Genomic DNA, 25,511 nt, shown 5'->3' with positions numbered 1-25,511 from the left:
TTGATAGTAAAAGAAACCGTAAGGGGTTTGAATTAGAGAGCTGCAGAGCAGCGAAAATACCATACCGTTTCCGGTCGGCTTTGTTTCTCGTCCGTTATTTCCGTCCGTTTCCGCTCCGGTTTATTTCTAGCCCAATATTTCCGTCCGTTTCCGCTCCGGTTTATTTCTAGCCCATTATTTCCGTCCGTTTCCGCTCCGTTTTGTTTGTAGCCTATATCATTTCGGTCCGTTTCATTTATCGTCAATATTTTCCGTCCGTTTCCGCTCCGTTCGTTTCTCCGATATTATTTCCGTTCGTGGTCCGCTCAGTTTCATTAATCGTCTATATTACTTAATATTTATGCTCAGTTTCCGCTCCCGCTTTATATTTTGCTTTCCCTCAGTATACCTTGGAGGAGGGACGTATTCTGGAGTGGAAAATCCCATAGCGGTAATAAGAACGTCGTTTCCCACCTATTGCTGTTAGAATTGCTTTAGTCCCATTCGACCGAAATCCCATTCGACCGAAGGCGGTTTTTGAGGTGTCCCATTCGACCGAATTCCGTCGAAACGTGCGGTTTTTATGTGTCCCATTCGACCGAACGCTTTTATGTGTCCCATTCGACCGAACGCTGCTATATAAATTGGAAAATAAAATGGAATGAGCATGAATTATATTTTTATCTTCACCTAGTATAGAAAAGTAACTGAACCAAAACTGAAATAGTAAACTTAACCAACTCTAACCTAACCTAACCTAACCTAACCTAACCTAACCTAAACATGGATCTTCGATAGTACATACCTTATAAATAAAATACCAAAATCACCCCTCCAATTGGGCTACATTTTAAAATTCTTTCGGTCGAATGGGATTCGGTGAAATGGCATTTCGGTCGAATGGGAATAAACGGTTAGAATTACCCAGACTACCCCGGTTAAACCGGTTTTTGGTCGGACGTCAGCTTTATCTGCCATCATTCTGGCTTGATGACGTCCGACCTAAAAGAGCATGATGGGAAATTCACAAAGCCGCATGTGGCACCCGACTTTTCCACTCCAGAATACTTCTCTCCTCCAAGAGTATACACTCTTTTTAGAAATATTTACTGGGCGCCGCCATTATCGTACAGACAACCAACGAGCCAGCCCTCTACCGCAGAAATTTCATCCCCCCAAAACCGCTTTTCTCATCACCCTCCCCGTAGACTGTAAGGTAATGGAGGTCGATTGGGAATTAAGGCGCGTTTAAGAGTCTTGAAAAATGAGGAAAAAATATTTTATTTACCTGAATACAGAAATTTACAGAAACAATTATTATTTCTTACGAATTGAATGTAAAACTAAAACTTTACCACAAGCCGGGTCACCCCGCCAATTTATTCCCCCTTTTCGCTAAACGGCCTTTGTACCTTTTGCGATTCTTCGCATTGATGTACGCAACGTAGTCGTAGAGAAAAATGCTTCAGTTGCAGTTATGTTTCCCACGAGCCGGTGAAGAAGGGGGATTATGATCTCACTGTCTGAAAAAGTGGGAGACACAATCAGCAGCCAATAGAGAAATGAAAACAGTGTCCATGCTTCAATATACAACGTTGTTTTCGGAAATTTGCTCCGATCCCGTTCCATTACAAAGGTTTTGGAAAATTTTACTCCGATCCCGTTCCGTTACAACAATTTTTCGGAAATTTGCTCCGATCCCGTTCCGCTACAACAAATTTTCGGATATTTGGTCCGATCCCCTTCCGTTACAACGATTTTTCGGAAATTTGCTCCGATCCCGTTCCGCTACAACAAATTTTCGGATATTTGGTCCGATCCCCTTCCGTTACAAAGATTTTTCGGAAATTTGCTCCGATCCGGTTCCGTTACAACGATTTTTCGGAAATTTGCTCCGATCCCGTTCCGTTACAACGATTTTTCGGAAATTTGCTCCGATCCCGTTCCGTTACAACGATTTTTCGGAAATTTGCTCCGATCCCGTTCCGTTACAACGATTTTTCGGAAATTTGCTCCGATCCCGTTCCGTTACAACGATTTTTCGGAAATTGGCTCCAATCCCGTTCCGTTACAAAGATTTTTTGGAAATTTGCTCCGATCCCCTTCCGTTACAAAGATTTTTCGGAATTTTGCTCCGATCCCGTTCCGTTACAACGATTTTTCAGTAATTGGCTCCGATCCCGTTCCGTTACAACGATTTTTCAGAAATTGGCTCCGATCCCGTTCCGTTACAACGATTTTTCGGAAATTTGCTCCGATCCCCTTCCGTTACAAAGATTTTTCGGAATTTTGCTCCGATCCCGTTCCGTTACAACGATTCTTCGGAAATTTGCTCCGATCCCGTTCCGTTACAACGATTGTTCGGAAATTTGCTCCGATCCCGTTCCGTTACAACGATTTTTCGGAAATTTGCTCCGATCCCCTTCCGTTACAAAGATTTTTCGGAATTTTGTTCCGATCCCGTTCCGTTACAATGATTTTTCGGAAATTTGCTCCGATCCCGTTCCGTTACAACGATTTTTCGGAATTTTGCTCCGACCCCGTTCCGTTACAACGATTTTTCGGAAATTTGCTCCGATCCCGTTCCGTTACAACGATTTTTCGGAAATTGGCTCCAATCCCGTTCCGTTACAACGATTTTTTGGAAATTTGCTCCGATCCCCTTCCGTTACAAAGATTTTTCGGAATTTTGCTCCGATCCCGTTCCGTTACAACGATTTTTCAGAAATTGAGTCCGATCCCGTTCCGTTACAACGATTTTTCGGAAATTTGCTCCGATCCCCTTCCGTTACAAAGATTTTTCGGAATTTTGCTCCGATCCCGTTCCGTTACAACGATTTTTCGGAAATTTGCTCCGATCCCGTTCCGTTACAACGATTTTTCGGAAATTTGCTCCGATCCCGTTCCGTTACAACGATTGTTCGGAAATTTGCTCCGATCCCATTCCGTTACAACGATTTTTCGGAAATTTGCTCCGATCCCCTTCCGTTACAAAGATTTTTCGGAATTTTGCTCCGATCCCGTTCCGTTACAACGATTTTTCGGAAATTTGCTCCGATCCCCTTCCGTTACAACGATTGTTCGGAAATTTGCTCCGATCCCGTTCCGTTACAACGATTTTTCGGAAATTGGCTCCAATCCCGTTCCGTTACAACGATTTTTCGGAAATTTGCTCCGATCCCCTTCCGTTACAAAGCTTTTTCGGAATTTTGCTCCGATCCCGTTCCGTTACAACGATTTTTCTGAAATTGGCTCCGATCCCCTTCCGTTACAACGATTTTTCGGAAATTTGCTCCGATCCCGTTCCGCTACAACAACTTTTCGGATATTTGGTCCGATCCCCTTCCGTTACAAAGATTTTTCGGAAATTTGCTCCGATCCCGTTCCGTTACAACGATTTTTCGGAAATTTGCTCCGATCCCCTTCCGTTACAAAGATTTTTCGGAATTTTGCTCCGATCCCGTTCCGTTACAAAGATTTTTCGGAATTTTGCTCCGATCCCGTTCCGTTACAACGATTTTTCGGAAATTTGCTTTGATCCCCTTCCGTTACAAAGATTTTTCGGAATTTTGCTCCGATCCCGTTCCGTTACAACGATTTTTCGGTAATTTGCTCCGATCCCGTTCCGTTACAACGATTGTTCGGAAATTTACTCCGATCCCGTTCCGTTACAACGATTTTTCGGAAATTGGCTCCAATCCCGTTCCGTTACAACGATATTTCGGAAATTTGCTCCGATCCCCTTCCGTTACAAAGCTTTTTCGGAATTTTGCTCCGATCCCGTTCCGTTACAACGATTTTTCTGAAATTGGCTCCGATCCCGTTCCGTTACAACGATTTTTCGGAAATTTGCTCCGATCCCGTTCCGCTACAACAACTTTTCGGATATTTGCTCCGATCCCCTTCCGTTACAAAGATTTTTCGGAATTTTGCTCCGATCCCGTTCCGTTACAACGATTTTTCGGAAATTTGCTCCGATCCCGTTCCGTTACAACGATTTTTCGGAAATTTGCTCCGATCCCGTTCCGTTACAACGATTGTTCGGAAATTTGCTCCGATCCCATTCCGTTACAACGATTTTTCGGAAATTTGCTCCGATCCCCTTCCGTTACAAAGATTTTTCGGAAATTTGCTCCGATCCCGTTCCGTTACAACGATTGTTCGGAAATTTGCTCCGATCCCGTTCCGTTACAACGATTTTTCGGAAATTGGCTCCAATCCCGTTCCGTTACAACGATTTTTCTGAAATTGGCTCCGATCCCCTTCCGTTACAACGATTTTTCGGAAATTTGCTCCGATCCCGTTCCGCTACAACAACTTTTCGGATATTTGGTCCGATCCCGTTCCGTTACAAAGATTTTTCGGAAATTTGCTCCGATCCCGTTCCGTTACAACGATTTTTCGGAAATTGGCTCCGATCCCGTTCCGTTAGAAAGTTTTTTGGAAATTGGCTCCAATCCCGTTCCGTTACAACGATTTTTCGGAAATTTGCTCCGATCCCCTTCCGTTACAACGATTTTTCGGAATTTTGCTCCGACCCCATTCCGTTACAACGATTTTTAAGAATTTTGCTCCGACCCCGTTCCGTTACAACGATTTTTAAGAATTTTGCTCTGACCCCGTTCCGTTACAACGATTTTTAGGAATTTTGCTCCGACCCCGTTCCGTTACAACGATTTTTCGGAAATTGGCTCCGATCCCCTTCCGTTACAAAGATTTTTCGGAATTTTGCTCCGATCCCGTTCCGTTACAACGATTTTTCGGAAATTTGCTCCGATCCCCTTCCGTTACAACGATTGTTCGGAAATTTGCTCCGATCCCGTTCCGTTACAACGATTTTTCGGAAATTGGCTCCAATCCCGTTCCGTTACAACGATTTTTCGGAAATTTGCTCCGATCCCCTTCCGTTACAAAGCTTTTTCGGAATTTTGCTCCGATCCCGTTCCGTTACAACGATTTTTCTGAAATTGGCTCCGATCCCCTTCCGTTACAACGATTTTTCGGAAATTTGCTCCGATCCCGTTCCGCTACAACAACTTTTCGGATATTTGGTCCGATCCCCTTCCGTTACAAAGATTTTTCGGAAATTTGCTCCGATCCCGTTCCGTTACAACGATTTTTCGGAAATTTGCTCCGATCCCCTTCCGTTACAAAGATTTTTCGGAATTTTGCTCCGATCCCGTTCCGTTACAAAGATTTTTCGGAATTTTGCTCCGATCCCGTTCCGTTACAACGATTTTTCGGAAATTTGCTTTGATCCCCTTCCGTTACAAAGATTTTTCGGAATTTTGCTCCGATCCCGTTCCGTTACAACGATTTTTCGGTAATTTGCTCCGATCCCGTTCCGTTACAACGATTGTTCGGAAATTTGCTCCGATCCCGTTCCGTTACAACGATTTTTCGGAAATTGGCTCCAATCCCGTTCCGTTACAACGATATTTCGGAAATTTGCTCCGATCCCCTTCCGTTACAAAGCTTTTTCGGAATTTTGCTCCGATCCCGTTCCGTTACAACGATTTTTCTGAAATTGGCTCCGATCCCGTTCCGTTACAACGATTTTTCGGAAATTTGCTCCGATCCCGTTCCGCTACAACAACTTTTCGGATATTTGCTCCGATCCCCTTCCGTTACAAAGATTTTTCGGAATTTTGCTCCGATCCCGTTCCGTTACAACGATTTTTCGGAAATTTGCTCCGATCCCGTTCCGTTACAACGATTTTTCGGAAATTTGCTCCGATCCCGTTCCGTTACAACGATTGTTCGGAAATTTGCTCCGATCCCATTCCGTTACAACGATTTTTCGGAAATTTGCTCCGATCCCCTTCCGTTACAAAGATTTTTCGGAAATTTGCTCCGATCCCGTTCCGTTACAACGATTGTTCGGAAATTTGCTCCGATCCCGTTCCGTTACAACGATTTTTCGGAAATTGGCTCCAATCCCGTTCCGTTACAACGATTTTTCTGAAATTGGCTCCGATCCCCTTCCGTTACAACGATTTTTCGGAAATTTGCTCCGATCCCGTTCCGCTACAACAACTTTTCGGATATTTGGTCCGATCCCGTTCCGTTACAAAGATTTTTCGGAAATTTGCTCCGATCCCGTTCCGTTACAACGATTTTTCGGAAATTGGCTCCGATCCCGTTCCGTTAGAAAGATTTTTCGGAATTTTGCTCCGATCCCGTTCCGTTACAAAGATTTTTCGGAATTTTGCTCCGATCCCGTTCCGTTACAACGATTTTTCGGAAATTTGCTTTGATCCCCTTCCGTTACAAAGATTTTTCGGAATTTTGCTCCGATCCCGTTCCGTTACAACGATTTTTCGGTAATTTGCTCCGATCCCGTTCCGTTACAACGATTGTTCGGAAATTTGCTCCGATCCCGTTCCGTTACAACGATTTTTCGGAAATTGGCTCCAATCCCGTTCCGTTACAACGATATTTCGGAAATTTGCTCCGATCCCCTTCCGTTACAAAGCTTTTTCGGAATTTTGCTCCGATCCCGTTCCGTTACAACGATTTTTCTGAAATTGGCTCCGATCCCGTTCCGTTACAACGATTTTTCGGAAATTTGCTCCGATCCCGTTCCGCTACAACAACTTTTCGGATATTTGCTCCGATCCCCTTCCGTTACAAAGATTTTTCGGAATTTTGCTCCGATCCCGTTCCGTTACAACGATTTTTCGGAAATTTGCTCCGATCCCGTTCCGTTACAACGATTTTTCGGAAATTTGCTCCGATCCCGTTCCGTTACAACGATTGTTCGGAAATTTGCTCCGATCCCATTCCGTTACAACGATTTTTCGGAAATTTGCTCCGATCCCCTTCCGTTACAAAGATTTTTCGGAAATTTGCTCCGATCCCGTTCCGTTACAACGATTGTACGGAAATTTGCTCCGATCCCGTTCCGTTACAACGATTTTTCGGAAATTGGCTCCAATCCCGTTCCGTTACAACGATTTTTCTGAAATTGGCTCCGATCCCCTTCCGTTACAACGATTTTTCGGAAATTTGCTCCGATCCCGTTCCGCTACAACAACTTTTCGGATATTTGGTCCGATCCCGTTCCGTTACAAAGATTTTTCGGAAATTTGCTCCGATCCCGTTCCGTTACAACGATTTTTCGGAAATTGGCTCCGATCCCGTTCCGTTATAAAGTTTTTTGGAAATTGGCTCCAATCCCGTTCCGTTACAACGATTTTTCGGAAATTTGCTCCGATCCCCTTCCGTTACAACGATTTTTCGGAATTTTGCTCCGACCCCATTCCGTTACAACGATTTTTAAGAATTTTGCTCCGACCCCGTTCCGTTACAACGATTTTTAAGAATTTTGCTCTGACCCCGTTCCGTTACAACGATTTTTAGGAATTTTGCTCCGACCCCGTTCCGTTACAACGATTTTTCGGAAATTGGCTCCGATCCCCTTCCGTTACAAAGATTTTTCGTAATTTTGCTCCGACCCCGTTCCGTTACAACGATTTTTCGTAATTTTGCTCCGACCCCGTTCCGTTACAACGATTTTTCGGAATTTTGCTCCGACCCCGTTCTGTTACAACGATTTTTCGGAAATTTGCTCCGATCCCGTCCGCTACAACAACTTTTCGGATATTTGGTCCGATCCCCTTCCGTTACAAAGATTTTTCGGAAATTTGCTCCGATCCCGTTCCGTTACAACGATTTTTCGGAAATTGGCTCCGATCCCGTTCCGTTAGAAAGTTTTTTGGAAATTGGCTCCAATCCCGTTCCGTTACAACGATTTTTCGGAAATTTGCTCCGATCCCCTTCCGTTACAAAGATTTTTCGGAATTTTGCTCCGATCCCGTTACGTTACAAAGATTTTTCGGAATTTTGCTCCGATCCCGTTCCGTTACAACGATTTTTCGGAAATTTGCTTTGATCCCCTTCCGTTACAAAGATTTTTCGGAATTTTGCTCCGATCCCGTTCCGTTACAACGATTTTTCGGAAATTTGCTCCGATCCCGTTCCGTTACAACGATTGTTCGGAAATTTGCTCCGATCCCGTTCCGTTACAACGATTTTTCGGAAATTGGCTCCAATCCCGTTCCGTTACAACGATATTTCGGAAATTTGCTCCGATCCCCTTCCGTTACAAAGCTTTTTCGGAATTTTGCTCCGATCCCGTTCCGTTACAACGATTTTTCTGAAATTGGCTCCGATCCCGTTCCGTTAGCAAGTTTTTTGGAAATTGGCTCCAATCCCGTTCCGTTACAACGATTTTTCGGAAATTTGCTCCGATCCCCTTCCGTTACAAAGATTTTTCGGAAATTGGCTCCGATCCCGTTCCGTTAGAAAGTTTTTTGGAAATTGGCTCCAATTCCGTTCCGTTAGAAAGTTTTTTGGAAATTGGCTCCAATCCCGTTCCGTTACAACGATTTTTCGGAAATTTGCTCCGATCCCCTTCCGTTACAACGATTTTTCGGAAATTTGCTCCGATCCCCTTCCGTTACAAAGATTTTTCGGAAATTGGCTCCGATCCCGTTCCGTTAGAAAGTTTTTTGGAAATTGGCTCCAATTCCGTTCCGTTAGAAAGTTTTTTGGAAATTGGCTCCAATCCCGTTCCGTTACAACGATTTTTCGGAAATTTGCTCCGATCCCCTTCCGTTACAACGATTTTTCGGAAATTTGCTCCGACCCCGTTCCGTTACAACGATTTTTAAGAATTTTGCTCCGACCCCGTTCCGTTACAACGATTTGTAAGAATTTTGCTCCGATCCCCTTCCGTTACAAAGATTTTTCGGAAATTGGCTCCGATCCCGTTCCGTTACAACGATTTTTCGGAAATTTGCTCCAATCCCCTTCCGTTACAAAGATTTTTCGGAAATTGGCTCCGATCCCGTTCCGTTACAACGATTTTTCGGAAATTTTCTCCGATCCCCTTCCGTTACAACAAATTTTCGGATATTTGGTCCGATCCCCTTCCGTTACAAAGATTTTTCGGAAATTTGCTCCGATCCCGTTCCGTTACAACGATTTTTCGGAAATTGGCTCCGATCCCGTTCCGTTAGAAAGTTTTTTGGAAATTGGCTCCAATCCCGTTCCGTTACAACGATTTTTCGGAAATTTGCTCCGATCCCCTTCCGTTACAAAGATTTTTCGGAAATTGGCTCCGATCCCGTTCCGTTAGAAAGTTTTTTGGAAATTGGCTCCAATCCCGTTCCGTTAGAAAGTTTTTTGGAAATTGGCTCCAATCCCGTTCCGTTACAACGATTTTTCGGAAATTTGCTCCGATCCCCTTCCGTTACAACGATTTTTCGGAATTTTGCTCCGACCCCATTCCGTTACAACGATTTTTAAGAATTTTGCTCCGACCCCGTTCCGTTACAACGATTTTTAAGAATTTTGCTCTGACCCCGTTCCGTTACAACGATTTTTAGGAATTTTGCTCCGACCCCGTTCCGTTACAACGATTTTTCGGAAATTGGCTCCGATCCCCTTCCGTTACAAAGATTTTTCGTAATTTTGCTCCGACCCCGTTCCGTTACAACGATTTTTCGTAATTTTGCTCCGACCCCGTTCCGTTACAACGATTTTTCGGAATTTTGCTCCGACCCCGTTCTGTTACAACGATTTTTCGGAATTTTGCTCCGACCCCGTTCCGTTACAACGATTTTTCGGAAATTGGCTCCGTTCCCGTTCCGTTACAACGATTTTTCGGAATTTTGCTCCGACCCCGTTCCGTTACAACGATTTTTCGGAAATTGGCTCCGATCCCGTTCCGTTACAACGATTTTTCGGAAATTGGCTCCGATCCCGTTCCGTTACAACGATTTTTCGGAAATTTGCTCCGATCCCGTTCCGTTACAACGATTTTTCGGAATTTTGCTCCGACCCCGTTCCGTTACAACTATTTTTCGGAAATTGGCCCCAATCCCGTTCCGTTACAACGATTTTTCGGAAATTTGCTCCGATTCCATTCCGTTCCAGAGCCGCGGAACGGAACGGAGTCCGCGGAAACGGAATAATTTCCGCTCCGTTGCATCTCTCTAGTCTGAATCAGATTTTCCTCCTCAAAGAATTTTAAACAAGGATAGAAGGTTCTCTAAAAATGAACAATACCTCTTTCATCTATAAAAACTAGCTTTCTATGATTTGAAAGAAACGCGCTTTCTAGTGCGTTTTTAGCGATTGTAAATTATGGAAAAAACTAAACCATTTCTAACACTAACCTGTGAAAAGATATGTTTTCTTTTGAGTATGTACTCTTACACGATTTGATTACGCAGTTTTGAGCCATTCTTCAACTTTAATTAAACATAAGTCGCTTTAAAGATGTCAAAAAACCACGTTAGCGCCGAGCTAAAGTCGGCCATTTAATCTTAGGCGAAATTGAGTGTTAGTTCACCAGTTTGGCACCGATGGCGTAACTTTCGTTGCCAGCCATACGAAAAGCATGGGCCAAAGGCAGGGTTCTTTAAAAGTTCTAATCGGACCACGCGACAAAATTTCAAAAATCGTTCTAGTTTGTTATCCGATCGTGGTTCTAGTCTTATTTCTATGGGTGTAAATCGCCGAAGGGGAGAAAAATGGTTACATAAATAGTTCTATAAAAATATCTCTATAAATTTAGGTGCTTTCAGGCCTAATTGTCTATCTCTAGCGAAAATAGGCCTTTCTATAAAGTAACTATGGCTTTTGAACTTATGATGTTGCTGCTGCGTTACGAGTGACGTATCGATGACGTTTTTCTACGAAAAGCCCTGAAAATTAGAGTAAATTCGACGAGACACCTTGTTTTGAAGCATAAACCGAACGACCTTCTACGTATTTCATGATAGAGTCCGACGCCGCCGTGCTTTTCCCTTATTTTCGGCGCCCCGCCGCCACCGATAGGTGATTTTTTCGGCGCACCACGATGACGCCGCCGCCGTACAATTTTCCTATTTTCTAAAACAATCCAAGGGCTCTTAGTCTAGTCATTATAATTATTGTTTATGAATGATTTCTAGCAGAAATTCTATGAAAGAGTATAAAGAAATATATTTTAGTTTCTGGGTCTCTTGGTGTATTTACTGTATTATATTTTTTTACATTGTTTATAGGCCTTTTTAATGATTTCGCTGCAGTGGTAGATACAGAAAAACTCAAAGGGGCGCTAAATGACATTTTGAGATATGAGTGTAATAACATATAAAATCAAATCACATGCAAATCTTATCCGCCACTGTTACGCCGGCAAGCACCGCCGTCGCTGGTTAAATTATCCTTACGCCGCCACCGTTGAAAATTTGCCGGCGTGCCGCCGTCGAAGGCTCTGTAAATGAGACACGCCGCCGCTGATCATTTTTACATCGGCGTCAGACTCTATTTTATGATGAATTAGGGTTGAGGCGGAACTTTGCCAGTGCCCATATTTGTGATTTCGCGGTGCTCTGCTAAACTCCTCAACCAATAGCATTAGAAGGGTAATAAAACTAATAATAATAATAATAATCAACCAAGATAGAACCCAAGGAACCACACTGACATAACTCAAACTAGTGACTTGTGAAGCCAATTACCGGTGGCCGTATTAATTTGCGTAGGAGGGTGGTAGGAAGTCCTTCATGCCACGCGAGCTAACAGCTCCCTACACTCACTATTACCATATGTAACATAATTGCTCATAAGTATGCCACTGTACCTTTATTCCATTCAAAAATCTTCACTAACGATTTGTTTCACCACGAACCAGTAAAAAGGTGGACTACGTTAGATTTTAACCTTTTTAGTTCCACATCGACATATATATATGGAAGTGGGACTATTGCTATGAACGGAATGTCGTTAAGTGTTGTTGTTGCTTGTTTGTCGTGGAAAGCGACGACACGAAAAATAATTTATTTTATATAATTTATATTATTGGCGACACCGGATTTCGGACCCAGATTTCTGGCCGCGTAGTTTCCAAAACCGACGCCTTTATCAAGCGAGGCACGCAGTCTTCTTCGAATTCGATGCTTGAACTTTTAGCCTTGAACACTTTTATAGTTTGTATAGTTTGTCCAGAGATTTTCCGCCCCCCCACGCGTGCCGTTATTTCCGCCCCCTCCGACCAAGCCCCTTAAAGGGAGAGTGGCCGAAAAACACAAGTTGATCTCATTCGATAGTACTCTTTGACGCGCATGCAGTGCCGTTAATTTCCGCCCCCTCCGACCAAGCCCCTTAAAGGGAGAGTGGCCGAAAAACACAAGTTGATCTCATTCGATAGTACTCTTTGACGCGCATGCAGTGCCGTTAATTTCCGCCCCCTCCGACCAGCCCCCTTAAAGGGAGAGTCACCGAAAAAAACAAGTAGGTTTCATTCGATAGAACTCTTGGACGCGCAGAATAGAACTCTTTGACGCGCACGCAGTGCCATTAATTTCCGCCCCCTCCGACCAACCCCCTTAAAGGGAGAGTCACCGAAAAAAACCAGTAGGTTTCATTCGATAGAACTCTTTGACGCGCAGAATAGAACTCTTTGACGCGCACGCAGTGCCATTAATTTCTGCCCCCTCCGACCAAACCCCTTAAAGGGAGAGTCACCGAAAAAAACAAGTAGGTTTCATTCGATAGAACTCTTTGACGCGCAGAATAGAACTCTTTGACGCGCACGCAGTGCCATTAATTTCCGCCCCCTCCGACCAACCCCCTTAAAGGGAGAGTCACCGAAAAAAACAAGTAGGTTTCATTCGATAGAACTCTTTGACGCGCACGCAGTGCCATTAATTTCCGCCCCCTCCGACCAACCCCCTTAAAGGGAGAGTCACCGAAAAAAACAAGTAGGTTTCATTCGATAGAACTCTTTGACGCGCAGAATAGAACTCTTTGACGCGCACGCAGTGCCATTAATTTCCGCCCCCTCCGACCAACCCCCTTAAAGGGAGAGTCACCGAAAAAAACAAGTAGGTTTCATTCGATAGAACTCTTTGACGCGCAGAATAGAACTCTTTGACGCGCACGCAGTGCCATTAATTTCCGCCCCCTCCGACCAACCCCCTTAAAGGGAGAGTCACCGAAAAAAACAAGTAGGTTTCATTCGATAGAACTCTTTGACGCGCAGAATAGAACTCTTTGACGCGCACGCAGTGCCATTAATTTCCGCCCCCTCCGACCAACCCCCTTAAAGGGAGAGTCACCGAAAAAAAACAAGTAGGTTTCATTCGATAGAACTCTTTGACGCGCAGAATAGAACTCTTTGACGCGCACGCAGTGCCATTAATTTCCGCCCCCTCCGACCAACCCCCTTAAAGGGAGAGTCACCGAAAAAAACAAGTAGGTTTCATTCGATAGAACTCTTTGACGCGCAGAATAGAACTCTTTGACGCGCACGCAGTGCCGTTAATTTCCGCCCCCCTCCGACCAACCCCCTTAAAGGGAGAGTCACCGAAAAAAACAAGTAGGTTTCATTCGATAGAACTCTTTGACGCGCAGAATAGAACTCTTTTTCCGCAAAATAAATTCATGGGTATTTTTTTTATGAATTTGCGAATTTACATGACTAAAATTTTCTAAAATAAACACATTTGAATCCTTATTTAAGAATTTATTTAAATCATATTTCCACTAATTTCAATAATTTAAAAGAATTATGTTCGTCGTGTTTTGCTTACCTATGTCACCTTTGATACTTTCCGTCTATCTAACTATAAGAAATCACATGGCCTCAACAGCTTTTGTATTGGTTTGCCCACCCGCGTAACCTGGGGGTGGGCGGTGGCCACTCTTTAACATATGATGGTAAATTATATATCAAACAATAGGAAATCACATGGGCTCAACAGATTTTATATCAGTTTGCCCACCCGGGTCTCCTGATGGTGGGCGACATCCACTCTTTAGCTTAGGATGGCAATTTATATATCAAACGATAAGAAATCACGTAGCCTCAACAGCTTTTGTATTAGTTTGCCTACCTGTGTCTACTAAGGGTGTATGGGTTTTCCCACCCGAATACACCGATGTGGAACTAATATTACGGCCTGGGCCGCTTTGTTATTCATCCTAGTAATTTTGGGAGTCACAATATTTGCTCATGGACACTGTATCTCCATAAGTGGATCATTCTCTCTAAGTATACAAATTCCGGGTCTCGGTCGGGTATCTTAGTCTGGGTTTCGTGACGTCAGAGCTTGTATAGAAATCAAACTCCAGAGAGAAAGATTTTGAAAATATTTCGGCGGAGGCGCCATCGAGTGGTCAAGACGGCAACTAAAGGGGCGTTTATTGAACAAAACGCTACCGTTGGATCTGAAACTGACCTTGAACAAATATGGTATAGGTTGGGAGGCCAACCCCCAAAATGTAACTCTCTCGGGCCCTCGAGACACGTTTTAGACGTGAAATGTACCATAAGAAATGCAATTAGAAACGTTAGATTCGGCAGTATAAATGCAGAGTGAAGTTGAGGTGATACACAGTAAAGGGCGGTTGTACAGGGCTGCCAGACCGACCCCGACAAAGACTCTAGTCATAGGTAGCAGAGCGTTTTGTCTACTTAGAGAGAATGATCCACTTATGGTATCTCTAACCGGACGGGAAAATCTGTAGCTTCCACCATACACAGTAGTGGCGCTAAGGTTTATTCACAGGTGGGCCCTAAGAATTTTGTGGCCCTTAGCTTGAACCTTGGATCGACTATATTTCGCAAAAGTGGTGGAATCGAAAAAACCCAAAATTTTCCAGGAAGCGAGAAGAGCACCGTCGATTTATTGTTGCGGCTCTCTTCGCGTTTTCTGGACCCCCTACTGACCTTGTATCCGACCTGGAGGGGACACGTCACACGTGCATGCCTGGGATATTTCCCTAAATTCCCATAAGCCCCTTTCTTTTCAACTTTCTCTCAATTTCCGCTACCTTCCTCCCGAATCTATCTGTTTATGGTCTACTACCTTTTTGAGTAAACAAATTGATTTTGAAAGATTTTTTTCCATAAAAACCTTTTTTGGCAATAAAACAAATTTCTAGAGATAATGAAAATTAATAAATTAAAATATGTGGCCTCTTAATTATGAATATGTGGCCCTTTTAATATAAATATGTGGCCCCTCTCAGAAATGCAGGGGGGCTAATGCCCACTTCAGCCCACCCTTAGCGCCGCTACTGACCATACAAAATCACCTGCCGCCGCCACCGTCTCTCTGTAAAGGGGGGAGGTTCAAGAATTTCGAAAGTTTCGGGCTGTCAAGGCCATATAATTCGTCAAGTGGTCGACAAAACGTTCCGTTTGAAACGGGGGTTTACATTCTTTCGAATGACCTTGACGGCCCTGCGAATCGAGTACGGCCGACTATTTCAGCTAATACGAAGTAGGACGCAAACGGACAGTGAGGGGATATCTCTTTTAGACTGCTTTCCCCGTCCGGTTAGAGATACAGTGACCATGATTGGTTACTAACATATTTATTTAAGCCAATGGAAAACCTCTAAATTGAAAAGGAATTTTTTGCGTCGGCATTTTAGTCAGCCCAATGTAGCTTTATTGAAATTTATAAACTCGGCACTCGCTCGGTTTGTGCGGATAAAGTTAAATAATGAGTAGTTTAGAAAAATAAAAGGTTGGGAAAAATGACAAGTAAGTGATTGCTTTCCGAAAATGGAACAAGTCGTCGAAGTGGGATATTCTACCAGCGTTATTAAAACCCATATCAAGCCTAGAAGAGTTAGGCCTAGGCTCAAAAGAATCTGCAAAAACTCCAACTTTTTTTTCGAATGCGCCCCCGTTGATACTGGAGTGGAGTGCCTCGAAACACAACTAGCTGAGGATTATTTATAATGTAGGAAAAGTACTCGAGCTGTATTATTAAAACGATATAAATATTTGGATTGATATTAAACGGTTCTTTAATATCATACTATTAATTTGAATGATTAAAACAAAATTTGGGATTTCAAGAAGAAATATACTTCATTGTTTGCAAGACCTATCAAATTTTATTTAAAAAGACCATTTGGTAAATAAATAATCTTTTATTCGCCGTCTCTTTATTTCAAAAGTATCCCGCCGCGATGATTGCAAACCCTACCGTAAAAAACAAGTTCGCCAAGAAGGCGATAATATTATTTCGGTGCCCGTGTTATATTGAAACAGGGAACATCAAATGAGCAATCAATAATGAGAACCATTTAATAGTCGTCGCAGAAACCATTTAAATGTCGTCGTCGTCTTTCGAGCCGGCCGCGTTTCTGATAGAGAAACGAATCGGTAATTGACCCATGGATTAACTAACTAACTAGCAGGGGCGTAGGAACCAGGGGGGCAAGGGGGGCAATGCCCCTCCCTAGAATTTTTCTGGGAGGGGCAACTAATGTTATTGCCCCCTCCAACTTTTTGGTCAGTTGAAATCTTCAAAAGGCTCAAATTATAATTTTAAAAGCATAAAAAACTTATAGAACCTCAACTGTGTTTAAATTTCAGTGTTTACCACCAATTTACATAGTAGTAAAATGTACACGGGCATTCGGAGAAGCTACACTCCATTAAAAATTCAAAACCATTCTCCAGACCCCTTTTGGTTTCTCTTTGCCCCCTCCAACTTCCAGAACGTTCCTACGCCCCTGCTAACTAGTTAGTTAATCCATGACTGACCCTAGTCATTTACGCGGAAAATTACCCTGGTAACAGTATTTTATAATTTTTCCAGGTAAATTACGAAAATAGTAATTACCTTCATATTCGTGTATCACTGTTTGTTAAACCGTAACCGACGCGATAAATGTAAAAGAAAAAAGGATTTCAAACTCTAAAGAAAATTATTTAAATTTTTAAGTAAATAAGACGTGAAATGTTTAGCCTTAAGCTTGGTTTCCACCAGCACGCGTCAAAATGCGACACTCTACTTTGAAACGTGCAAACGTTTTTACGCGCGACAAAAAATAAACATTATGAAGCGCTCTTACGCGCGTTGGTGGAAACCAAGCTTTAAGCTTGTTCTAAATGGTACCTGCTCAAGAGCAAGTACTGGCCGGAACTCAAGGTTGAAATCTCACATCGGGCTGCGTACGTCAAATCGTACGAATCACAACTATTCGTACAAAAGTTCTGAACTATCCAGAACTTTTGCGTGACGTCACAGCCTAGTCCTAAGCCGTTCTCTTAACGGTTCAGAACTCACGAATAGTTTTCAGCTAATGCCATGGGCAGCGAAATGCGGTATCACGGCCTCGACACATTTCTTTTGGATTTGATAAACGAATTATGAAAGACGCGATATCTGTTGGGTATCATTGAAAAGTCTAACGTTTTATTTTCAATTATAAAAGTTATAAATTAATTAAAATTTAATTTCAAATAACGTAATCATATAATAATTGGGATTATAAAATATAGCTTTTTTAAAATTCTCGTTTACTATTGAAAAATGTAATATTAGAAATGTATACGAAATTTAGAGAATAGCCTATAAATATAAATATATCTGAATCAATTATTTTATTGAGCGGAGCGAACGAGCGGAGCGAACGAGCGAAGCGAGTGAGTTGAGCTCTCACTGTGGTGACTCCAATGGGAAAGTTGGCTGTATGTGTGTGTATGTGTGTGTGTCGCACTTGGGGGAGAAGAGAAAGGGACTCTGAACGAGGGGGAGAAGAGAAAGGGACTCTGAACGAGACGGAGAAGAGAGAGGGAAATTCGCGGTAATGTCCGGAAGAGAGGGAGACCTTCGCCGCGAGAGACAAGAAAAGAGAGGGGGGCACTGCCGTTCAGGATGTAATTTAAGCGAAAAATAAAGAGTGGACTTATTATAAGTTATAAAAGAGATTGGACTAATAAAATATTATTTAGGAGAGGGAGACCTTCGCCGCGAGAGAGGGTGGGGGACAAGACTTTAGACGGAATAATATTCGATCCAGGTTTTAACATTGCCCGGCTTTTAAAAGTAAACAATAAAAAAAAGAACTAGAAAGAGTTAAATTACTAATGTTGTAATTTTACTATTTGTACTAATAAACTCTTTGTAGCTTAATAAAATTCGTTTAGTTTTCTTTTGGTATTAATGTTCAATTAACATAAATACGACATTACTAAAGTTATACAACTTTTCGATGATAAAATACGCGAAAAAGTAGATAAGTCCATAGTTAAAAGGGATAATATAGCTAAATCCTAAACAAATTTGAAGAAATTTAAAAACTTACTAATAACTCGTACTGATGAGTTCCAAATAGAACGAAACCGGTCTACCGTTGGAATTTCTGGCTATTTTATTTATTTTTAATTTAGTTTATTACTCGAAGATCTATTTGATCCGAGTTTCGCGTTGCTCGAAGACCTATCGGTACGAGTTATTAGTAAGTTTTTAAATTTCTTCAAATTTGTTTAGGATTTAGCTATATTATCCCTTTTAACTATGGACTTATCTACTTTTTCGCGTATTTTATCATCCACTCACAGTCCATAGGTGGTTTCTTCTAACTTAACTTATCGTATATACAACTCTTCGTCAACTCCGTAATTCACGATTATCGTAGCGCCCACGCTCCGCTCAAGTCTTTGTCGAGAATGCCGGCTCCGGGTTTTGAGACGTCCTAGTTTATATATTCAAGGTATTCGGGCATTATAGTAGAAAATACTATTTTGGAAAGGCAAACTACGAAAGAGCTTTATTATTATTGTAACTTTTTTCTCGTGACCTGGTTTTCATACAAGAAAGATTTTTAAATTAATTGCAATGCGTCTAGAAATGTTACCTATCACTTATTGATACGATTCTTTTGTTATAAATAAGTCTTACAATTTTCAATTATAGAGAACCAAAAAATTGTTAGTTATGTAATTTTAATCACGTAACTCGTCGTAAATGATACATTTTATTATATTTTTTTACACACTTCCATTTACGTATTTGTTCGTCACAGCAACGAAGATTACAATAAAGAGATATCAACGGGATTAAGTTAACTAATCTTTTTAATAAGCGAGTAGGATGTTTACATAATTGATGGACGAATGAGTGTAGCTGCTCTTATACATAAATAATGCTAAGTTTATATACAATAAAATAAAAAGAATTAACTTAATGTAGTCATTTAAAAAATAGCTAATATCGTGAAAATGTTGATAAGCGTTAAAAAGATAAAAAGGTTTATAGAATAGAGCTATGACGTATCATTCCGGCCAACTTAAAATGTTAAATTTAAATTTTACTGAAGGTTACTTCGTTACTGTTGCTAGTCCAATGGTAATTGGCAAAGTTTAGTGACTGGACGTTTCAGCTCGTTGCCTGCGGTTTTTACTGTGACAGCACGGACCAGTTGATCAGATCCTGGATGCACTTGAATAACTCGTCCCATTTTCCATTTTGTTGGTGGAAGTTGTTCCTTTAAAAATACGAGATCTCCAATCTGTAGGTTTCGGTAGGGTTTCGCCCATTTGAGTCGTTGATGAAGTCTCGAAAGGTATTCGGCTTTCCAACGCCTCCAAAAATGCTGTAGTAATTGTTGTGAAAGCTGCCATCGGGATAAGCGGTTGATTTTTGTCGATGTGAAGTCCGGTTCTGGTATGGCCGTCAGAGCACTGCCAATCAGGAAATGACCAGGGGTTAGTACAGCGATATCGGTTGGATCTGTCGACATTGAGGTAAGCGGGTGGGAATTGAGACACGCTTCCACTTGACAAAGCAGGGTCTGCATCTCCTCAAAGGTCAGACGGGTTTCGCTGATGACTCTTTTTAAGTGGAACTTAACCGAATTTACGCCGGCTTTCCAGAGTCCCCCGAAGTGTGGAGTAGCTGGAGGATTAAAGTGCCAGACAACGCCCTCGTCGCTCATCTATCTAGCCAGAGACTGATCTGTCGTAGTAGTGTTGATAGTTTTTACGAAATCTTTTAACTCCTTGCCAGCGCCTATGAAATTTGAACCATTGTCGCTATAGATATCTGTACATCTTCCTCGGCGAGAGCTGAATCTTTTGAATGCAGCTAGGAAGACCTCGGTTGACATGTCACTCACGAGTTCTAAGTGTAGAGCTCTTGTCGTGAAGCATGCAAAAAGTGCGATGTAGCCTTTGAAACCTTTACATCCTCTGCCTTTCAGAACTTTAAGATGGAAGGGTCCGGCGTAGTCCACTCAGCATTTTAGGAACGCTCTACCAGGATTGACTCGATTTTATGGTAGATCTCCCATTAGTTGACTGATTGTACGTGCTTGTTGACGGACGAATCGCATACATTTGCGAACGTGAAACCGGACAGCGTCACGGGAGTTCAGAATCCAGTATCTTGATTGTAGCGAGATAAGTTGAGGCCCACCATGAAGGGTTTTGAAATGTTATTGCTGAATGACGAGATCGGAAGAATGACTGGATGGATCTGATCCAGAGAGATTTGGTCCCATCTCTCTCTGGTCTCTAGTTGTTCTGGAGTTGCGACTGAACCTCTGGATATACGCCGTTACGTGGAGTACCGTGGTTAACGACGAGTATTTCTGGAGAAGGCTCTGATCTAGGCTACACTGCATGACGGTGACTGTTTGGATTCTTTCTTCTATACTGCATTCAGGATCATCTCTAGTAGATTGTTCGTTATCGTATGGAACCTTGTCTTCCATCGCTGACGAGCCGATGCTAGCCATGACAGTACAATCTGGCTATCACTTCAGCCATGTACTTCCGCTATCGGTTGACGAAGAGACTGTTGGACGATCAAAAGGAGTCGAGCGAGGAAAACCGTAGCGCAAAGTTCCAGTCTGGGCAGTGTAATTTGCTTTAGATGAGCGACCCTGGTTTTAGCGATGATCAGTCAAACCTTAGTCGTTCCAGAGTAAGTTAGGGTCTTCAGATACGCCATTGCTGCATAAGCTGTATCTGAGGCGTCACAGAAGCCACGAAGACTCGACGCCTTGATGTGTACTTGGCCGATATGTCGATGAATACGTAGTTTTTCGATCATGGTTAAGTCTTCTCTGAACGTGTCCCATCTTTGAACGAGATTTTCGGGTAGTTCTTGATCCCAGCCAATCTTAATTTGCCACATTTTTTGCAAAAGAATCTTTGCTCGAACGATGACTGGTGTTAGGAGACCCAATGGATCGAACACTTTGGCCGAGTCAGACAGCGTAGTGCGTTTGGTGACTTTTAGTCGTGACTTTGGTGATTTGACAGAAAAGGATAAGACATCTGACGCTGGAGTCCATTGCAATTCTAAGGTAAGAATTGATTCTGCATTATCCATGTTTAGAGGAACTAGAGTTTCTCGTAGGTCGGACGGAATGGTTTCCAGGAGACGGGAATCGTTTGAGGCCCATTTTCGCAATGGAAGTCCAGCTTCATTCGTTGCTCTATTTAATTCCTCTCGTAGTTTAATCGCTGTATTGGTATCGTCAGTACCAGAGAGGAGATCGTCCATATAAAAATCTTCTCGCAACGCTTGAGCTGCTAATGGATAATTGGACTTGACATCTTCGGATAATTGTTGCAAAACGTTTGTAGCAAGATAGGGTGCCGCTGATGTCCCGTATGTTACAGTTTTCAGTTGATAATCTCGAATGGGATCTTCCTTCTGTTGTCTCCAGAGAATACGTTGGTAGCGAAGATCTGCCGGGGCAACCAATATCTGGCGATACATTTTCTCGATATCTGCGGTTAATGCTACGACATGACTCCTGAATCTTATTAATAAGTTCACCAAATCGTCTTGCAATTTCGGTCCCACGAGAAGAACGTCATTTAGGGAAATTCCATTCGCCATCTTTGCCGAGCCATCAAATACGACCCGGGATGTATTGAAATCGTCGTAAGGCTATGGATCGTGATTCGCCGAATTTCTCTGTATTAGTTTTCATCGGTAGTCTGACGATAAATCTGCCTTCGGGATCTCGAGTGACTGTATCTTGAAAAAGAGCTTCGCATTTTCGTTCGTTGGAGGTAAAAAGTGGCCTCGGGGCTAGCTCTTCTATTTTCCAAAATTTGGCGAGTTGCTGTTCGAGGTGGCAATGGTAGATTTTGATTAAAGATGTTGTCTTGGTCTCGTAACCTCCAAGAGTTCCAGCTACCACCCAGCCAAATACGGTGTTGAAAGCGCCAGGAAGTCCAGGTTTTCCCGAGAGTTTTCCATCTTCAATTAAGTTCAAGTAGACATCAGCTCCTAGCAAGAGATCGATTGACCCTGATACGTGGAACGTGGGATCTGCCAGCTTTAGACCTTTGAAATGAGACCAGTCTTGGATATTGAAGGTGAAGTTGGGAAGTCTTTCCGTCATGGTCTTGAGAATAAGTACTGGGACAGTGATATGGAAACTGGCGTTTACGTAAGAGCCCAAGTTCAGCGTGGTACCACCTCTTGAATGAGTGATACCAGATAATTCCGTCTAAGTTTTAGTTTCTGCATGAGTTGTTCAGACACGAAACTTGCTTGTGAACCAGAGTCTATCAGAGCTCGACTGGACCAAGTACTGCCTTGACCTCCTTGGATTTGAACCATAGCTGTTGGCAATATGACTTGAGCAGATCCTGATTTTGATCGTGACACATGAACGACGATGTCTCCATTAGATCTTTCTTGAATCGAGGAATTCTCTCGCGACTCAGCATTTAAAAACGTATTGTGCTTCGCCTTACATTTTCGACAGCTTCCGGCTTTGCAGTTGCTGCTAACATGGTCTCCCTTTAAGCAGTCAAAACAAAGTGAGTGTGTTTTTACCAGTCTCCAACGGGTTTCGTGATTGGCTTTGAGAAATGATGGACATCTGAAGGAGGGATGCTGTTCATTGCAGATAGGACAGACGTTGTCTTGAATTGAACCATGGTGTGATAATTAATTTTTCTTTGGAAACGCCGACGTCTTTATCTTTATATTGCTTGACGGTTGGGAGGCAGCTAGGGCCCTGGCTCTTTGTTCGAGGAATGTTGTTAAATCCTCATATTTTGGCCTTGCGGTTCCTTTTAGTGATAACTCCCACTGCCGTCTGGATTCCTCGTGAAGTTTCTCTCCAATTATGTGTAACAGCATCGCATCCCAATATTGAACTGGCTCGTTTAAGACCTTTAATGCTCGTATGCATTCAGCGCTAGTGTCAATCAATCGTCTCAAGGATGTTGCCGATTCGTCTTTAACTGAAGGTTGACTGAATAACCGTTTGACATGAGCATTTATGATCTCTCTAGTATATTGTTAAAACGGTTCAGTAGTATATCCCAAGCCTCGGTATAGTTATCATCCGTGACTGGTATCGAATGAATCATTAACGCTGCTTCACCACGGAGAGTAGACTTCAGATATTGAAACTTTTGAGCGTTGGATAGTGCTGCATTACTGTGGACCGTGGCAGTGAACAGGTCATGGAAAGGAAACCAATCGATATAATTCCCTCCGAAGACAGGTAACTCCAGTTTTGGCAACTTGATATCCGCTGTGGGTTGACTAGTCGCTCTCACTATTGGTACTTGACTGCTGAGAAAAGTAAAGAATACAACCAGATCTTCCATGCGAGTGACGAGATCGTTGTACTCTGTCTCCTGTGCTTCAAAGTCCGTTGACGGGCACCAGTTAACGATGTTTGCATGTACGTCGTCCAATTCGTGAGCGAGTGTATTAACCTTGTCTTTATATAGCGTAACTGCGGCTGGTGTTATCGGTGTGATGGCATGATTTGTCTTCACCGTCTCAAGTCTGGTTATTTGACCCTTGACTGTTCGTCTCCTGATGAGGTATGGATCCATTTGAAGATTGAAGTTAACCACCGTTGATAGCTGACTGAATTCAAACTTGCGTAGCTGTGTCTCACGATAAAGGATACTGGTCTTAACGATTCATTTGACTAATTAACCGTTTTGCGACTTAATACCGGCTCGACGGACCAAAAAGATGTTCGTGACAGCAACGAAGATTACAATAAAGAGATATCAACGGGATTAAGTTAACTAATCTTTTTAATAAGCGAGTAGGATGTTTACATAATTGATGGACGAATGAGTGTAACTGCTCAGATACATAAATAATGCTAAGTTTATATACAATAAAATAAAAAATAATTAACTTTTTCGCGCCTTTCATAATTCGTTTATCAAATCCAAAAGAAATGTGTCGAGGCCGTAATACCGCATTTCGCTGCCCATGGCAATATAACTGAAGTTTTATATGTCCTTTTCAACATTGCACTTCAAAACCTGTCAATAAAATACAGTGTTTTCAAAAAATAAATAATTAATATTATTGTTTTTTTTCAAAGCGCATTATATCCGTTTATGAATATTACATTGCGGTGTTATGATAACCAAGAAATATGTGCGATAAAATATGACAGCGCATTTCGTAATTTTCTATTGATAGCAAAAAATTAATTAATATCTACATGATACATCGTACGCTTATCTCCTTTACGTACGCGCGGCAATAATACCGATTTTTCGTCGTTTGCTTTTCCACAGTGAAAAATAAATTAAACTGGATGTCCATTCCAAAATTTGACTTCAATATTTTATAAGAAAAAGAATATGACCTGGTTTGTGTCAAAATTAAGAATTTTACTTTTATAAGTTACAATAATAATAAAGCTCTTTCGTAGTTTGCCTTTCCACAATAGTATTTTCTACTATAATGCCCAAATACCTTGAATATATAAAAATATATAATTGATTCAGATATACTATGTAATATATTTATATTTATAGGCTATTCTCTAAGTTTCGTATACATTTTTAATATTACATTTTTCAATAGTAAACGAGAATTTAAAAAAAAGCTGTATTTTATAATCCCTATTATTATATGATTACGTTATTTGAAATTAAAATTAAATTAAAAAATGAAGTGCGGTACTATAGCTATTATGAAGTATCATTGAAAGTTTTAGTCTCTAAGTGGTCAAAAATTGCAAATAATATCGTCAATTTGCGTTTTGGTCAAGTATACATTGCAAAACACCAAAAAATATGAGGAAGAGGTGAAATACACCGTCGAGTGACGGTCGCGTTCACCTTTGTTTGGTCCAAAGAAATAATAAAAGGATTATCTCTCCAGGGGTCCCCCTTCGCTCGGATCCGAGCGGTGCTCGAAAACTTCGACGGACCCATCTCCGTTACGACCCTCCCGCGGTTCATCCCCCTTTGGATGGAACGGAACGGCTGAGGAAAAACCGGCCTTTATGCCCAAAACAAGAAGGCCAATGTTACTTTATACACTCTTTTACGAGCGTGTTAACTCCCCCCCTTTACAATCTCCCATGTGGTGGCCGCACTACCTATGCCGCCACTATTGAAATTTCTTTCCCCTAACAGGTCCCCTCCCCATGTAGTCAAGTTATGGATTCTCTCTCCCCCCCCTAATATTATCCGTAAAAGAATCTATAGACTCTTAAACGCGCCTTCCCAATTGACCGCCATTACCTTACAGTCACGGGAAGGGTAATGAAAAAACCGGTTTTGGGGGGATGAAATTTCTGCGGTAGAGGGTTTGCTCGTTGGTTGTCTGTACGATAATGGCGGCGCACAGTAAACGTTTCTAAAAAGAAGTTTTCCCCATTCCTTCCCCCTCTGCACTAATTCTAGTTTTGACAACTTAAACAATAAACATCCCCCCCCCCCTCCTCGGCACGAGAGGGGGGAGGAAAACCGTCACCAGTGT

The 25,511-nt window shown here is 42.1% G+C and overlaps 3 protein-coding genes across 3 annotated transcripts; all 3 read right to left on the bottom strand.

Moving 5' to 3' along the window:
- Positions 1-19,122: 19,122 nt before the first annotated feature.
- On the bottom strand, positions 19,123-19,722 carry LOC149925585 (uncharacterized). The gene has a single exon (XM_090161786.1). It carries the CDS (start codon positions 19,720-19,722, stop codon positions 19,123-19,125), a length of 600 nt encoding a protein of 199 aa, XP_090017912.1.
- A 968-nt stretch (positions 19,723-20,690) lies between these two features.
- On the bottom strand, positions 20,691-21,638 carry LOC149925584 (uncharacterized). The gene has a single exon (XM_090161785.1). It carries the CDS (start codon positions 21,636-21,638, stop codon positions 20,691-20,693), a length of 948 nt encoding a protein of 315 aa, XP_090017911.1.
- Positions 21,639-21,651: 13 nt separating this feature from the next.
- On the bottom strand, positions 21,652-23,608 carry LOC149925583 (uncharacterized). Its single transcript, XM_090161784.1, has 4 exons — positions 23,068-23,608; positions 22,748-23,002; positions 22,302-22,678; positions 21,652-22,257 (listed from the first exon to the last, which is right to left on the bottom strand). The coding sequence occupies exons 1-4, from the start codon at positions 23,606-23,608 to the stop codon at positions 21,652-21,654; spliced, it is 1,779 nt and encodes a 592-aa protein (XP_090017910.1).
- Between the last annotated feature and the right edge of the window lie 1,903 nt (positions 23,609-25,511).

Source organism: Leiobunum rupestre, chromosome 10, assembly GCF_980474605.1.
Source record: "Leiobunum rupestre chromosome 10, qqLeiRupe1.1.hap1, whole genome shotgun sequence".
Lineage (NCBI taxonomy): Eukaryota > Metazoa > Arthropoda > Arachnida > Opiliones > Sclerosomatidae > Leiobunum > Leiobunum rupestre.
Note: the sequence above shows the minus strand (reverse complement) of the source record. Positions and strands in the feature narration are given on the sequence as shown.